The sequence below is a fragment of the Anguilla anguilla genome, chromosome 19 (assembly GCF_013347855.1).
Source record: "Anguilla anguilla isolate fAngAng1 chromosome 19, fAngAng1.pri, whole genome shotgun sequence".
NCBI classification, from domain to species: Eukaryota; Metazoa; Chordata; class Actinopteri; order Anguilliformes; family Anguillidae; genus Anguilla; species Anguilla anguilla.
The window spans coordinates 13,183,012-13,200,511 of record NC_049219.1 but is presented as its reverse complement, the minus strand read 5'-3'; the positions used below and the strand labels follow the sequence as shown (position 1 = coordinate 13,200,511).

The window sequence follows — 17,500 nt, the reverse complement described above, 5'->3', positions numbered from 1 at the left end:
TCAGAGCGTTTACCTTAACAAAAACCTGAGTGAGCCGTAAAAGACACAGCAGCAGCAGCAGCAGCAGAAGTGACACTCTCACATCCAGACGCAATAAATAAAAAAAAGATCTTTCAAAGTTCGGGCGCTGAACCAGAAAACCTGTGGCTCCCGGTCTTTCATCGCTTCACCAGACAGAAGGAAAAAAGAAAGAAAGCGAGAGAAGAGAAATAAAACGGCGACGATTACTGAAACGACGGGGAAGGCGGCGGCCAAATCGGCTCTCGCGGGATCGCGCAGAGGATTTTCCGTTATCCCCCCCCCCACCCCCCCGCCGAGACGTTTCCTCTTGGGGGAGGAACAGCGCTGCACCTTTACCCTTTACCTAACCCTGCTCGCCTAGCGCGACGCAGGCTAAACCACAGCCGCTTGGGGGGGGGGGGGGGGCTGGAAGGGATAATGGAGGGCGAACCCTAAGCCTGCTCGCCTAGCACAACGAAGGCTAAACCACAGCCGCACGGGAAGGGGGGGGCGGGGGTAAGTGATAATGGAGGGCTGCAATTTGCAGGCCTGTCTGAAAGTTCTGGCAGGCCTCTCTAATTAATGGATGGCGGGGGCCCTGGCAGGCTCTTTCACACCTGCAGAGGCCATTACCCCCGCAGGCCCATTACTGGCCGGGCAGCGCGGAGCCTGCGCTGGGCCCAATCAGGGCCGGGACTCCATAAAGCAGCTCAACAATTAAGGCCAGTCTGGGAGAGCTACGGAAACGGCCGGAGCCATTCAATAATTTACACTGTCTAAAAAAAAGGCCTTTATAAATAAATCACTTTAATTAAAACTGCAGTGTCCAGTGTTGTAAGGTACTTTTGGCTCTGCACAGAGAAGAAAAAGTGTGTATATATATAATTTAAATATGAGATGATTACGGTGATTTCTTGAGGGCGATCAGTGTAATCTCCACAGAGCTCCTGTGACTTTCTGAACTGAGTGTATGGATGGGGAGGGAAGCTGTTAGCCCAGGGAGTGAGTGAGTGAAGGGGGGTATTTGGGGGGGTTACATGAGCACGCTCAGTCCCTGTCTGCATTGGTATGGTGCTGTGGACCCTGTTCACTGGACCCGTCTGTCTGAGGGGCCCTGTGGGGGCCCCGGTCAGATTTGCTCCTAACGAAGGTTACCTTCCCTCAGTTCAAACCGGCACCCCTCACTCTAAGCAGCTATAACAACACACACTAGACACAAACAATTCTGCTCACACATGATGTTAGCAATGTCAGCTCAACAAAACCGCACATAGTCAAAATAAACAGTGAATTTACACTAACTATCTACGTTCACTAACTAAGAGTGAATTTAACTATCTTTCACTATCAAGGGAAGGAAAGGGTCGGAGAGACAGCGAGAGGCAGTGCATCTAAAAAGTCATACTCACAATTTATAGTTCATGGCAACCTCCACGAAATATTTCCTCCTCTGGCGGTAAACGGTGTCTTTAAAGCCCTGCGGAAGAGAAAAAGAGATAAGAGAGACGAGGGCTAGTGATCTGACTGGGGGGTGGGGGGGGGTCAGGCAGCCTGATCGCGGCTCTCCCATCCCCCACCACTGCTGTTCATCGCTGCTGATCACGGCTGATCATTTCTGTCCCCGTGTGAGTCTCGGCCACGGCCAGGAGGGGCTCAACGCAATTCACCCAGAGAAAAGGAGTCTGCAGTGTTTTACAGGGGGGGGGGCAGCAGGAGAGAGGCCACAGTATGATCACACAGGTGGGCCCTAAACGAAAGACCACTCTGAGCAGGTGAATACATATTCATATAGCACACTGGCAGGTGCACTGCACAACTTTCAATTTTAGTTCATAACTTTGTATGCCCTTTTTTTCCCCATAAATATTACCAATAACTGTGGCTGCCTCCCACCTGGGTCCTGGAGTACCCCAGTGGTATGCTAATTTTTGTTCCAACCACAAGTTGTTAATTTTTCTTAATTAGGCACCTTTAATGTTTAGAGGGATTATTTACCCACTTAAGCCACATTATGTCAATGAACAATAAAATTCCCATGTTCATATTATTCTGCTACATTGCAAACAATTACATAAAAGAGGGAACAAACTTTCTGGACGAAATGAAAGGCTGAGGTTAAACAATAAACTCTGGAACACGTAGCTGAGCACTTGTTTAATTTCCTGAAATTTATTAACACAGCACAGGTTTGGCTCGTTATCATTTGCTTTGTCCTTGAATTCTTCGTTATCTTCAGCGGTCAGGTGTCCACACTTCCACCTGTTAGGGGCCCATTTATTCACCTCAGTCTAATTTGTTCAGTAAAAAAAAAAAAGTTTTTTTTCAGAGTTTGCCTGGATGTAATTGGGCAGTTGGAAATGAAGACTACGTGACAGTCGCAGGGTTAGGGTTAGGGTTTGCCTGGATGTAGTTGGGCAGTTGGAAATGAAGACTACGTGACAGTCGCAGGGTTAGGGTTAGGGTTTGCCTGGATGTAGTTGGGCAGTTGGAAATGAAGACTACGTGGCAGTCGAAGGGTTAGGGTTAGGGTTAGGGTTAGGGTTTGCCTGGATGTAGTTGGGCAGTTGGAAATGAAGACTACGTGGCAGTCGAAGGGTTAGGGTTAGGGTTAGGGTTAGGGTTTGCCTGGATGTAGTTGGGCAGTTGGAAATGAAGACTACGTGACAGTCGCAGGGTTAGGGTTAGGGTTTGCCTGGATGTAGTTGGGCAGTTGGAAATGAAGACTACGTGACAGTCGCAGGGTTAGGGTTAGGGTTTGCCTGGATGTAGTTGGGCAGTTGGAAATGAAGACTACGTGGCAGTCGAAGGGTTAGGGTTAGGGTTAGGGTTAGGGTTTGCCTGGATGTAGTTGGGCAGTTGGAAATGAAGACTACGTGGCAGTCGCAGGGCGGCATCAAAGCCGTCACTCTAAAGCGACTGGGACACCGCAGCCCTGTAATGAGAACCCGGTTCCGCTCAACCGTCGTCGCGGGCCGAGGTGCGTCACCAAAATGGAAAAACACCGCCGCTTGCTTTACTCACCACACACCACGAAGACAAGACAGAGAGAGAAACAGAGGGGCAATACACCGACAAGACCAACACACCCTGTCTCTGCACATCTCAATACAAGACTCCATCACCTCTAACACATCTTATATTTTGACACTTCATTTATAGAGAGCTGTCAATGTGTGGAGCAGCATACTAGGTCCCTCAGAGTAGTCTATGTTAAAAAAAAAAACTGTGCAAAAGACCCCTATGCAAATGGAGAAAAACTTTCAAAAAGAAAGACGTCAACAGAAGAAATAAACTACACGAGTACGTAAGTCTGTCAGCACTGCATGCAACCAACCAGATTTAGGACATTTAATAATGTGAAATACTATGTTATTTAGTATCATAGTTTGGCCCTGGCCCCTGGCACTACATTTCCTGTACTGGTTTACGCATGGGCTGTGCTCGGACCTGCTGGGGATATGCTTTATATTAGTTTGAAGCCTTGAGGCCATTACTTGCACAGTAGCCAGCAATAATGTTAACCTGCCCAAGAGTTTGGACACTGCTACAGTAAAGCGTATTAAATTTCACTAAAAGTGAAAAAAAAATCTATATATATTTATATATATATATTTTATTATATATTTATATATATTTCACAGTGAAAACTCATTTTTCAAGGAATACGGCACCAAGTTTTCTTTTTTATCATTTTAAACCGCCTGCCCAAAAATGGATCCTTAATAGAACAATATAACTGCTTCCTCTGCGGAGACTCAGAGATGTTCCAGTTCTGACAAGCCTTCGAAGCTAATGTACAATCAGTGCCCTCCTTACACACGTATAAACCTCTCGCCTCTTCCCATTCTCCCTTCATATGACACACTGAAATGAAATGAGATTTTCCGTCAGTTACAAGCTTGGCTGGTTATGGCATTTTGCCGCTCTCCTTTTAATTAACTACAGCTGGATTTTCTTATAAAGCATTCATGTACTAAATTAAATTTTATTTTTTAAAAGAATTATGTGTAAAGAGAAACTCAGTAGATCTAGAGCATGCCGAATGTGCCTTAAAAAAATCCTTCACAGGTCGGCCCAGTCCCGAGGCGGTTTTGGCAGTTGGCTAAAGCAGCTAGCCGTTGGCATGGCGACCGCTTACCGGATGGTCAGCGTCGAGCTCCGAGCCGTACATGAGGACCCTGTGGGCGCACTGGTCCAGCTCCGAGATCTTACGCGGAAACCAGGGCACCTCGTCCAGCTCTGCCAGTCCAAAACACACACGCGCGCAACTCAGAATCACACATTAGTAATATCTTACAGACAGAAAAATTCATCACACTTTATGAATATGGCTGAAGACCCCATCCAAGGTTGTTTCAACACTTGAGTGGTAAAACAACATAGAATTTACAGCTAAGAGACAGAGAGTCTGTCCCTTTGCACATTCACGCTTTTTCCAGACAGCAGATAGCAGACAACAGAGAGCAGACGGCAGTTAGCATGCGTGTGGTGTGTGCCGCGTAGCTACGCTGGTAGAGCTAGCAGCCTCTGACACGAGTGCTCACACGTCTGTGTGCGTGTCAGTGCTGTGGATTTAGACACCACCAGACAGCGGGTGATCCTGAGGATCGCTCAGACAGCTAAAGCGCATTTAAATTTTAATTACACACATATCGATGTTTTCTAATGCAAACGATACATCAAGGCTGCCATGATTAAGCAGTGAATTTTAATTAATCGCATAACAAATTGTGCTTTGGCTTGAACTAAAAAAAAGAAAAGAAATTGTGTGCCGTGAATGTTTTACCATACCTCCGTGTACTGCTTCATTTACAGAGTTGCGCTTTTACATGATAATTATTTACTGAAAACATGCCATTTATGGGAAGCACCCAGTAATTTCTGCAGCAAATTGGGTTAGGCTTCCTGCAGCTGAGCTGCAGATTTATTATAACGGCATTACAAAATATTATAGAGGTGCGCAGAAGAGGTTTCACAGCGCAGACACACACGTAAGAAGTCTTTAAAAAATACTCACATTTTATGAGCTTCACTTGTTCCCAGTAGATAAAACATCGCAAAAGTTATTACATTTTTCTTGTAATTTAAGAATATGAGTTGACCCACAAGTATTTGGTCTCCAAAGAGTGTAGTTTGGTGTTGTATTTTGGTGGTAGAGTATGGCTGTATTTGGGGCGATAGAGGGGGTGCTGAGGCTGTATTTGGCTAGTAGAGGGGGTGTCGAGGCTGGTGTCGCGGCTTTATAGGGCTGGTAGAGGGGGTGTTGGGGCGTACCTTCCTCCTCGGACAGCGTGTTCTCGGGTGCGTTCAGGGAGGCGGTGCTCAGGTGCAGTTTGAGGTGCTGCACCAGGTCGCTGAACTCCCCCTTGCTGCAGGTGCAGTCGGCGTAGATCTCCACCTCAGAGGCCCTGCGCCTGGACCGGCGCGACTCGATGTGGGCCAGGTTCACCCCCTTCTCCTGCAGAACCAACGCACACCACCCCAATAAACCCAACTGCACCCCAATAAACCCAACTACACCCCCTTCTCCTGGGCCAGGTTCACCACCTTCTCCTGCAGAGCCAGTGAACTTTACCATAGCAGTACACACCATCCCAATAAACCTAACTACACTGACTACAATAACCCTAACTACACTGACTTCAAGAAACCTAACTACACTACACTGACTTAAATAAATCTAACTACACTGACTTCAATAAACCTAACTATACTGACTTCAAGAAACCTAACTACACTACACTGACTTCAATAAACCTAACTACACTACACTGACTCCAATAAACCTAACTACGCCATTTATTACAATCACAAGCCAGCTGGTGGCCTAAACAGTCTATGCGCTCATTAACAGCCACAAGCACAGATGGGCCACACAATTCAGGTTTTAAATGTTGTATATTTAAATCTATTTCCCATTGGTTTCCCTCGGTTACTTCTTGTTTAGGGCCACCAAAAACCCTAGAGCCAGTTCTTAGCACAATATTTAAAATTAAACTAAATCAAAAACTATACAATACGGCCTTTCAATAGGAAGCAACCCTTAAAGTTTTAGTACGTGTGATCCACTGTACACAAAAGTAGGCAGTTAACACTGATACTAGTTAAATACTTTCTTAAAATAATGTCTGTATTTTCAAAAAAGAAGCAACCCCATGCAACCCCTTTCTCAGAATGTAGATGATTTTATTCTAAAAGCTTTCAGTCGGCGTCAGGGAAACATACTGCCTTCTGCACAGACTGGCCGTAGGCAAAACCAAAGAGAGCCAATGAGGTGAGGAAGAGCACTCTATTTCCCATCATGCCACACTTGGCGTCACAGCTGGCCCGGGAGGGAGGGAGCCAGCCGGCGCGAACCGTGACGGCCATGTTTGGAAACGATCGGAACCCCCGCTGTAATAACAGTCAGCGGCAAACACACCCCCAGGGCCTCATGCATCTATTCCAACTGGCCTGCAACAGAACGCTTTCAACAGAAATGTGATTTTTTTCTGGGCAGAGCTCATTTTACGGAGCAGATCGGAGGGAAACGCTGCACTGGGTTGCAGGGGACAGGGTTAGACCTGGAATGGGACTTTGTGAACCACAGACGACTGACTGTTTTCAAAATGGCGTCCGGTCTCCTGCACTGTAATGGGAGACAGGGAGCTCACTCCAATCGCTCATCTCATCCGTCCTCGCCTCCTCGGTCCTCGCCTGACCCGGATGCCGCCATCTTTAGGGACACTCCAACCCCTTAAATGCTCCTTGAAGGAGCGAGGAGGCTCCCAGAGGATCCTTCAGCGAGGAAACACGAGTGCAACCCTTTGCAGAATCTTTTTTTTTTCCGGAATGAGTGATGAATAAATGATCGGCCTGTGGATCCAGCTCTCCACATCTGCCATGTCTGCAATGTGGCTTCAAACTGACGCTTTAAAGAGCAACAACGTTCCATTAGCCTAATACACGTTTCCTCCATTCCTCCGTCCTAATCGCCATTCCTCACATCCGCTGGGCTGAGCTAAGGAGGCGAGGAAAGGATGTAAGGAGGTAAAATAAGCGATTGGAATGACACCTGGTTCGCTGAACGGCTGCCAGGATCTCCTCATCCTCTCCATCACCATGACCAAAGGCAGAGTGAAAGTGGGGGAAAGGGGAGGAGGATATATGGGCCGGGTGGGGTGGGGGGGGGGGGGGGTACTGGGGGGGTTTGAGACAGGTCCGACACAAACCTGAAAGAGCCGCAGGGCCTTGACCAGGCAGCCGATGTCGTTTTTCAGGGCGATCACCACCGTGGTCTTCCCCGACTCGTCCGCCTGCACCCTGCTGTCCCGGTCCTTCTCCTCGATCGGGCCGAAGGAGGGCCGGCGTGGCTGGAGAGGGAGGGCACCACACATCACAATGACCCCTGACCCCTGACCCCTGACCCCACCACCACCACACCAGAAGCACTGACTCCATTACAGCCCCTCTGAATTCAGGCAGCGTCGCTCCTTGCCTGTCCAGCGGTGTAATTGCAGCGTGTAAATTACGGGCTCATAAATTTTCAAATAAAGAAGCAATTACAGCTGACGCTTCCTCCAAAGAGCCAGCAAGCCCACCGAGACACCAACCGAAAAAAAAAACAACACAAAAAACCCCGCTGTCTGTTTCCCTTCTCAGAATGCAGAGACGTTAATTTAAGCTGCCCAATCCACAGCCTAATTACGTTCCCGCCGGACACATTTCCACGCAGACCGTCTCCCGCGCATCCGTCATCTGTTCCGGGGGGGGGGGGGGGCTACGAGGAGGCAGGCTGCCAAAAACCACCACTGGACAGCTGGCTGCCCCACCCTTCCACCTCACCTCTGCCCTCAACCGCCTGCAGTGATAGCATGCTAACGGTCTTAATGATGCATCAGTACACCACGATAAATAGTTTTTGACATCATTAAAGTCGTAAACGTTAAACAACTCATATAAAATCGACAGACTTGTGAATATGTGACACGCTGAATAAAATCTGACTTTGTAATGTTATCTCGCTTACCCACAAGAAATGGAAAATTTCAGAAAATAGCATTCGGAAAATAATTTGACGGAATATATTATACACACACGCGCTTGTATATAACCTAATTTTTTTAACTTCTCCTTGCCATGTTAATGAGTGGTGAGAGAGAAAATGCACACCTGCAACACTAAGAGCGTTAATGAGCTTGCCGAGACGTCAAAAGCCCTACAAATGACAAATGATGACATTCCAAAAAAACCTGCCCGTCAACGGGTCAAACTTCCAGCCCCAAATCAACCTGAGACAGGGCGAGGGTCTAAAGAGAGACTCACCCCCGGGGCTGCCCCCCGCTGCTGGTCCAGCATGGCTGAGTCCAGAGACAGGCCCCTCCTGGCCCAGTACTTGCTGGAGAACATCATCATGGCCGGCTGCATCCGGGGCACGGGCTCCAGACGGCCCTTCTTCATGGGGGAGACGGCCATCGGCGCACAGTCCCGCAGCCACGCTCCACCAACAGCGTCTTCCACAGACTTCCCCCTGCGCCAGAGCACACCCATCTTATATAGCGTCCCGGCGAGTGGAGATAAGCATCCTCCCCCGCCCCCGCCCCCGCCCTGCCACCGGAGGAGGAGGCGTGCTCACTGATAACGCAGGCTGGCTTTGAACAGACGCCGCCGCTCGATTGGCCGACGCGAGCCTCGTCTCCGATAACCTCGGTGTTAATCCTCGACACCTGTTGAAATTTAAGCATTTCAAAGAAAAAAACAAATAAAAGCCTGCATATTTCACACATGAAAGAACTGCGGGAAAAAGCCTCGTGATGAGAAGTGCAAGGCCATCTTTACTGACCCTTTGAATACATGAGCGCTGGTGTGATGCACAGAACATGGTCATGCGGCTCGAATCCAGTATTTTTCAGTATTTGGCATCAGGTATGTTCTGCGCACTGTAAAGCAGCTGGGGCCCAGTGCTCAAGTCAGGAACCTCTGCAGCTGTAATACAGATGTGCTCTACGGTCCTTGGTCACTTATGGGACAGATGTTCCCCAAAAAATAATAAATATGAACACACAGCACTGGGACCCAGAGGGTGATTTCAAAACAACAGAAAAAAAATAAATAAAATAGTCCAACCCATTTAAAATTCTCATCAGTTCCTTCAGGTGCTTTAAAATGCAGAGACACAAATTTTCTGTTTCCAGGCATTCAGTGTCCACTTCAAAAGCCGGTTCCTCAGGACACGTCCTGTTTATAGACAAACTCGTAAAGCTCAGTCTCATCGGCTGGTCCTGTGACCTTTGAAACGTCTGGCCGATGCATGCATGGTCATCAAACAGTTCAGTTTACACTCCACACAACCTATGCTGTGTACAGTCAGCTCAGCGGAAGCACCTGTCACATTTTGACGCCAACAACGGTCAATACAACCACATTTCATGGTCGGCCTTTAAAATGACCGAAGCTCTTTGGCTGACAGCAACACCCCATGGATCATGGATACTGATAAGTGTGTCTTATCTACTGCGGTCCCAGGCTCACATACCCCATAAAACGCACCCTTCCCGTGAAAAACCAAAGCAGACCCAGTTTAAAATGCGTTCTTTCTTCACCTCAACCGACAGACGCGGTTTCGCGTGGCGAAACGCAACAGTATTTGTCAACACCTGCATGGAAGTTTTGTCTTTAATAAAAGCAGAGATGAAAGATAAGTCGCAGCAATGCGTGGGGGGTGGGGGGGGGGGGGGCGGGGGGGAGGAAAAGCTATCAGTAGTTTGTGAGGCAATTTCCTGTGGGACAGGAAATGAAAGAGCGGAGAGATGGAGACAGGCTTATGGCACATTTTTATGAATGTGATGCCGGGCTTATAAGCAGATAGATGAGAAAGATATTTCGGTAGGATAGGCAGTCTCTTTCACCGCTGTCTCCAAATACCTTCTGTGAAAAAAAAAATATATATATATATAAATAACTAAATAAATAACACAAGGACAAACTGTGAAAGGTCAATGAATTGGCAAAAAAATAAATAAAAATAAAAGTCACTTGAGCGGCGTTTATCAGGAACTTAAAAGCAGAAAAACCGAAATGCCACTGGGGCTGAGGGAACGGTGGGCCTTAAGCAGAGCTTCGCCGTGGCAACCAGGCGCCCCTTCATGTGTCCGTCATCACTTCGCCGCCCGTTTCGAAACATCCGACGCCAGACGCCCCACACAAACGCTGCTTCTGTGCGAGCAGTCATCTCTTGTCAGCTCAGGCTATTCAGAGAAGTCCACCTTCAGTGAGCCCGGTGTTATTACACGCCTGCCCCATTATCGCTGCGTCTCCCAGGTACAGACTGTCTGAGCCTGGCTGGCGGTGCCGCGTCGCAGCCTGCTCTGCGTCGCTAACGGTAGCACAGCGGTAGCATCTCCTTCACATTTCCACAGCCAATTTGAGAGACGCGATCCTTTCCAGCCCCGCGATCCTGCTCAAATGTTCCCTACGGGCACACTCTGACGAGGACGCCCACTTATTTTCCCATCAGGCAATTTACCTGCCAGTCACGGAACGGCCTCCGCGTCCCCGCGTTCTTTAGAAGCCTCTGCTTAATCTCGGGGAGACGCGGCGGCCGAGGCGAGTTTCATTGAAACAGGCTACGTGCTAACCGCCACGCTGGCTCCCCCGCGCACTAAAGGGCTCTCTGAAGCCTTCGATCGTGAGCAGAGGTGCGAGCAGCCGGGATAATAATTTGGGTGTCACATGCAGGACGAGCCGCACCCCTATGTTTGCAGCTTTCTTGGACGCGTCGCGCTTTCACTCGCGACCCGAAGGAATGTCAAATGGAAAAACGCATCAGTAAAAGAAACTGCACTGTCACGTCCGACTAGTGACACACCCCACAATCTCCAGACGCGGTAACACTGACCAGAGCGGGCGCCAGACTGGGCCCATCTCACCGAGCGAGACAGGCTCCTCCTCTTGATCTACACTCTTCTGATTCCAGTGAAACCATCCAATTTAAAATCCAATTTCCAATTCCGTTGCAGAATACAGACGTCAAATATGCAGCGGTAGCATCGCTACATGTGCCCAAAACACGCTGGAAATGTTCTTATTAGTAAACCAGAAATGAACAGTATGAGCAATGTCCATTGTTTTTCCAACAAAATCGAGCTCAAAATCTGAATACAAATCTGAAACTTCAATTTTATAGACAAAACACACACACACATATATATATATATATATACATATATATATATTTATATATATATATATATATATACATATATATATATATATATATATATATATACATATATATATATATATACATATATATATATGTGTGTATATATATATATATATATATTTTTTTATTGCATAGTCTTCTGTTGCAGTTTCAAAAGAACTTAAGTAACCTTTTGGGAGTTGGGGAGCAAAAAAAACAGCATCCCAGTGTTCCATTCAGGTGAAGATGGTTAAGAAAAGCTGTGCAAGATAAATATTATATTAAATATTAGAGAAAATAAATGTAAATATAAAATAAACATTAGAGAAAATATTTGCCAAAGCATGAGTCGAGTAAAACACGGCATTCGGTTTCAAGCAAATTTATTTATCAAAGGAATTATCAATACAGTACAATCATTGAGAATATACAAATATGTATATGTACACACTGTATAAACACAAGTCACCCTGTATTTTATGATACAGCTAATTGTTTCGATGCTGGATCTCTGCAACCAAAAAGATTTAAACAATACTCCGTAGGAACCTTCTCGGTTTCTCATTATTTCACTGCTCCCACGGGAACAAAAAATGGCAAGATTTAAAACGGTCTGATGACGGCGTTTTTGAGGAGTAGAAAGCTGTATTATAAAGTGGAGAAGGGAGCCGGTGTAAGCTGTACTGCTGAGTGTTTGGCAAAGTAATGAAAGAGAAGAGAGTAGGCGAGAGAAGGCCTCTTCGTCGGCTGAGCTCACACTGCTCTCTCACTGCGTCTCCATTTTGGCTGGGCCCGCTGGCGTCCTCCTCCAAAGGTGCTGGAAATGCGCTCCGGTTCAGAAAAACAAAAACTGGTGTGGGTTTACACAGCTCGGCTCGGCTCGGCACGGCTCGGCTCGGCTCGGCTCGGCTCGGCCCGGCCCGGCAGTAAGAGGCAGTCACCAGCTGATTTTGGTAGTTCGCTCGGAGTCCACTTGAGACGGAATCTCGTACGAGAACACGACCGCGTTCCTCAACGTGATGCGCAAAACAAAACAAAAATAAAAAACACCCACCCCGCCCCGAGAACGCTCGAACCTTACGCGCTTTCTATCCAGTCACCTGATTGGTTGGGTTCTGCAGGAGCGGCGTTGTCAGCGGTGACCAAATTCGATATAGGAGACGCAGGACACAGAAGCACAATGATATACTTTTGAAGTACACACCGTGGGATTACATTTTTTTTCTCCATTCAGTCAATTAAGTTTCAATCGTGAAAATAAAGGTAATCATGGTATAAGGCAGGAATCAGAAATCTTTCAATTGCCTCTTTAAACGCTTTGCAAGAACGCATCCTACTTTCAGAGAAAACAACAAAGCTGGCTTCAATGGATACACAATTATTCTTGGATCTATTAATGCCACGTCCTACACATCATACAAGCCCTCAGCCTCATTATATCACTATATCACCTGTATATGAATTTTAAAGAGAGATGAACCTACCATACCCTCCTTTTTAAAGACACACGTCCTTCGACTATGTTAGATCCACCACTAATTTTTAGAATTTACGTACGATTCAGCATATCTACCCAGAAAATAGTTTTGTTATGGTGGAAAGAAAGAAAAAAAACCGAGCTTTAACTTTAAGAAGCACCTGTAGCACCTCAGAGGGAAGGAATGATTATTCAAAATGAAAGATTATGATACAAGAAATTACAAAAATACTTTTTTTGAGATGGGTTTAAAACCTTGTTTTGCTTCAATCCCCCTCCCCCCACCCCTCCTTCACTAACTGGGACCCCGATATTGTTTCTCTGTGGGTGTCAGAGTGCGTGAGGAATAAAAGTCACGTCGACGGGGCTGTTTTGTTCACTAGGATATGTAGGCTAGCTTGTAAACGTCGTGGGCAGCTTCTCGTAAATGTCCGTTGCCGTTGGTGATGAGGTCAGTGACGCACTCCTGCCGCGGCAGGGCGTGGGGCGGCTGCGGCGGCTCCTGCTCCTGCCGCTCCGACTCGCCCGCTTCCGTGCCGGGAAGTTCCGTCTCCGCGTCGAATCCCAGAATCAGGCTCACCGAATGCGGTATGTCCTAAAGGGCGACCACACAGGAACATGAACCAGGAAGCATTCTGAAACAGCAGTGCCCCCTGTGCTTCAGTGAACACACACACACACACAGAGACGCAGATACACACACACACACCCACACACACACATGCACACACACACACATGCACACACTACAGACACACACACACACACAAACACATAGAGACACAGACACACACACACAAACACATGCACACACCACAGACACACACACACACAAACACACAGACACGCAGATACACACACACACCCACACACACACACACAAACAGAGACACAGACACACACAGAGGCACGCACGCACACACCACACACACACACACACACACACACACACACGCACACATGCACACACCAGACACACACACACACACAAACACATAGAGACACAGATACACACACACACACACACAAACACATGCACACACCACAGACACACAGGTACACACACACACACACAGACACGCAGATACACACACACACCCACACACACACACACAAACACAGAGACACAGACACACACAGAGGCACGCACGCACACACCACACACACACACACACACACACATGCACACACCATAGACACACACACACACACAAACACATAGAGACACAGATACACACACACACACACACAAACACATGCACACACCACAGACACAGATACACACACACACACACACACACACACACAGACGCACAGGAGATCGTATGACCTGTTCTTTCCCGTGCAGACCCAGGTGAGCAGCATACCTTACAGCTTTTTATCTGCATGCAGATAGCTTCTGCTTTTTGAAGGATCTCTTCAATGTCAAGTTTCATTGAAAGTTCATTTATGTGCTGTTGAGACAAATGCAATAGCATTTCCACATACAAACAAACACCATTCACAGCCCAGACTTCAAAACTGGGCACAGATTGCAATGCACACTTCAATAAAATACCATCCCTCTACGGAATATAAAAACTATTTTAAGATAAACAAAATGACACTACGCTGACAACTGCTACCTGTCAAAATTCTCAGCTTCATTCTTTAAATACGATTGTCTGATGTATGGATTCCTTACGATAAATTATCTGGATTTAGAGTCACAGGATACTACTTGACGATAATAACCATTAAATATTATTTTCTTGTTAAACCTTATATTGGAACTAATGCACCATAAACCGTCAGGTGCAGTATAATTTCCATGCCAACAGCCCCGGGTACGCTGGCAACAAAACTGCTACCATGAGTTAATTTCTTTATCAGGAGCCTGACAGGAAAAAAGAGAAAAATATTTAAAAAGGAAGAGAGACACAGAAGTGAAATCAAAAAATTAAATGAGTGATTTACATTAAAGCACCTAGAAAAGATTAAATTACTGAAACATTTTGGACAGAAATACTTGACATACTGAATGAAATATGGAAAGACTCAAAGAAATACTTTGCAAGCCCTGCTGATGATGTCATCTCCCAGCTCTACTGACAGCAACAGGAAGAGCAGCCCTTCCTCTCTCCACCAATCAGAAAGCAGCGGTGGGCCGGACGAGGCGGCAGGCGGGGGCAAACCTTGAGGATTTCGTTGAATCCGTAATGCTCCTCCATGATCTTCTGCTTCTCCGAGTCCAGGATGGCGCAGCACACCAGCAGGTGGAAGTTTTGGCACGGCAACCCCGTCCACATGACCTGGGAGAAGGAGGAGACGCGATGTCACACGCGTTTCATGGAGCAAATTTCCTCCAACTACTTCCAGCAAATTTTGACACAACACTGCCCTCCATTTTTTGGCTCCCCTTTGGGGGAAACACCCCTATAGAACATTCAAAACCACTTTCATCAGCTCTGTGATTAACCTCTGCTTTAACAGCAGAATAAAAATTGGAAAAAAAAAAAATCACTGCAAACCAATTAAACTATTTAATTGGGTTCAACATGTTTCAGAGTTGAAGCTTCTCAGCTTCTCATTGTAGCTAAATGATTACATCATGGCTGTAGAGCGACTGGTCTGTTGCAGTAGGTGAGTGATTGACAGATCGACCTCGGGAGACTGACCTCCCACAAGCGAAGCACATCCTGGAAGGAGAGCTCCCTCTTGAAGCGGATCAGCAGCCACCGGAAGCAGAAGTACAGGTAGCCCGAATCTTGGGATTCTGTGGAAAGAGGCCACGTGCACAGAAGTGAAGCAGGAGAAACGGGTGGGACAGGAGCGCCTGAGGCTCACTGAGCCCCCAGCTGTGATCCTAAAAGACTCTTAAACCGTGGCTCTCTGGGACGCTGTTTAACCCTCTGCAGAGCAGGTTTTTTTTGGAATGTTTTTTCAAAATTCAAAGTCAGTGTTCTAGAACTCCACTGCTAACAATTACCAGCAGTGAATGGTACTTCAGCATTAGAATAATCAGTTGAGAACATTCTAATTACATCACCAATTTGCGATTGTGACATCAGCATTAGAACGTTCAGTTGAGAGCATTCTAATCACGTCACCTATTTGCGATTGTTGCGTCAGCATCAGAATGTTCACAAGGAACATTCTTAAAGGGATAGTTTTTACTAAGCGACATCCACATTAAACTGATTAGGTGGGCACTGAAGAATCTGGTTCTTTTAATTAAGAGATTAAAAATCATACTCATATATTATTTCATATCCATAATTTGATTTTGGAGACTAAGGGGAGCTTCTCTTTCATGAAGCCCCACTTGTCAACGCTCATAACTTCACAGTAACATGAGCCTGACCAGGCTGACACTATTTGTAAGACCGCCCAAATTCTGGAGATGTGCTTTGCTAATAAACTAATCAACTGTCAATTATTGATGATGATGACAAATCGCCATCTTGTGTAGGTGGGACGCCCAATTAGGGCAGAAATTCAAACCAGAAAGGTCTCTATTGTCATTTGACCAAACCTCCTAACCAAAGGCAAAAGAAATAATAATAATTTGATTGCAGAATGTTTTGCAGAAACCAATCTCACAAATATTAACTTCTCTTTCCAGACATGCAGGAAATTTTGGGGAGAGACTAGCCTCGCTGCAAAGCAGCACCGCTTTCAGGACAATGATACATTTCACGCAAGCTGGAAGTCATTAATACTGAATTTGAATTTTCATCAGCTGGAAACCTTCAGCGCAAACAACAACACCGCCGTTTTTTCTCCCGCCTTTGAGAAATTACGGCTGCCAAATATCTGCGGGTTCACACAAGAACAATAAACAGGAAAATGCGATATGTAAATGAAATCAGGTTATGTATTACTTTCATCTCAGCAGAAAAGTTCACACACAGAGAAACTCGGTGAGGAAGACAGATTCCGTAATTGTGTTTTGTGGCACTGCAGTCAAGTGCTTCTGCATGGTTCTGGAGGACACGGCTTTCATTCGCTACAGCTCACATCCTATCGGCCTTCCCACTTCCTGTGATTCTGCTGAGGAGGAGCTGCCTCCTCTAGCAAAGCATACGGTATCAAGAGGAAGACCATGTTGAGAACAGTTCATTAACTAAGCAACTGAACACAAAAAAAACATTAAGTGCAGGTGTATAAAAAAATATATACAGCATAAATTACCCTTGTGCACATTTGGCTCATTCTTACAAAATATACTACCTCATCCCCAGCAAAGACTTCACCTTCAAAAAATGAGAAAGTGCAAAATATAGAAACGCAGAGAAATAGGCATCAGCAGGATGCATCTGTACAAAGGTCTAATTGCTGAGCTCAGTACCATTTTTACGCAAGAGTTCAGGCAAAGCAGAGAGATGTACAGGAAGAGGAAGTGCTCGAGGTCCTCCTACCGAGGTAGTTCCAGAAGGCCAGGTCCAGTAGCCGTAGCAACGTGCTGAGCTGGATCAGCTGGGTTTTCATTCCCTGCATCTGCTCCTCGAAGTTCTGGTGCTGTCCGTGCACAGGGAGTACAGAGTCAAACAACAGAGAGAGAGAGAGAGAGTCTGAGCATGCTCAGTACGGCTGCACAACATGAACACTGTAACAGCACATATACCACAGATGACCGTGTGTATCTGCTCAGTGGCTATATCCATGTCCTGGAGGCTGGAAATGTGAAAGGAGAATTTTACACGCATTCAGTTTCATAGGTTGTCCTTCATTTTTATTGTTGTTCACATGCAATGGTGTGAACTCATATTTTCCAGACGCATGAATTATTCAGGCTAATATGCACAGAAATACATTCTCTCTGCAATTTCCCGTTCGGTTTAGTAAAACCCCAATCTGCC

General features: G+C 46.4%; 2 protein-coding genes across 2 annotated transcripts in view; both read right to left on the bottom strand.

Annotated features, from left to right (window-relative positions):
- tph2 (tryptophan hydroxylase 2 (tryptophan 5-monooxygenase)) overlaps positions 1–9,699 on the bottom strand; it is a 29,557-nt gene extending 19,858 nt beyond the window's left edge. The window contains exons 1-6 of the mRNA XM_035402146.1: positions 8,615–9,699; positions 8,305–8,509; positions 7,212–7,352; positions 5,275–5,458; positions 4,139–4,239; positions 1,410–1,477 (exon numbers count right to left, since the gene is read on the bottom strand). Of these exons, the coding sequence (XP_035258037.1) occupies positions 1,410–1,477; positions 4,139–4,239; positions 5,275–5,458; positions 7,212–7,352; positions 8,305–8,454 (644 nt within the window). The 5' untranslated portion in view covers positions 8,455–8,509; positions 8,615–9,699. The remainder of the gene's footprint in view (positions 1–1,409; positions 1,478–4,138; positions 4,240–5,274; positions 5,459–7,211; positions 7,353–8,304; positions 8,510–8,614) is intronic.
- A 1,849-nt stretch (positions 9,700–11,548) lies between these two features.
- tbc1d15 (TBC1 domain family, member 15) overlaps positions 11,549–17,500 on the bottom strand; it is a 26,972-nt gene continuing 21,020 nt past the window's right edge. The window contains exons 13-17 of the mRNA XM_035402130.1: positions 17,060–17,159; positions 15,317–15,414; positions 14,834–14,950; positions 14,027–14,113; positions 11,549–13,254 (exon numbers count right to left, since the gene is read on the bottom strand). Coding sequence (XP_035258021.1) covers positions 13,039–13,254; positions 14,027–14,113; positions 14,834–14,950; positions 15,317–15,414; positions 17,060–17,159 — 618 coding nt within the window. The 3' untranslated portion in view covers positions 11,549–13,038. The remainder of the gene's footprint in view (positions 13,255–14,026; positions 14,114–14,833; positions 14,951–15,316; positions 15,415–17,059; positions 17,160–17,500) is intronic.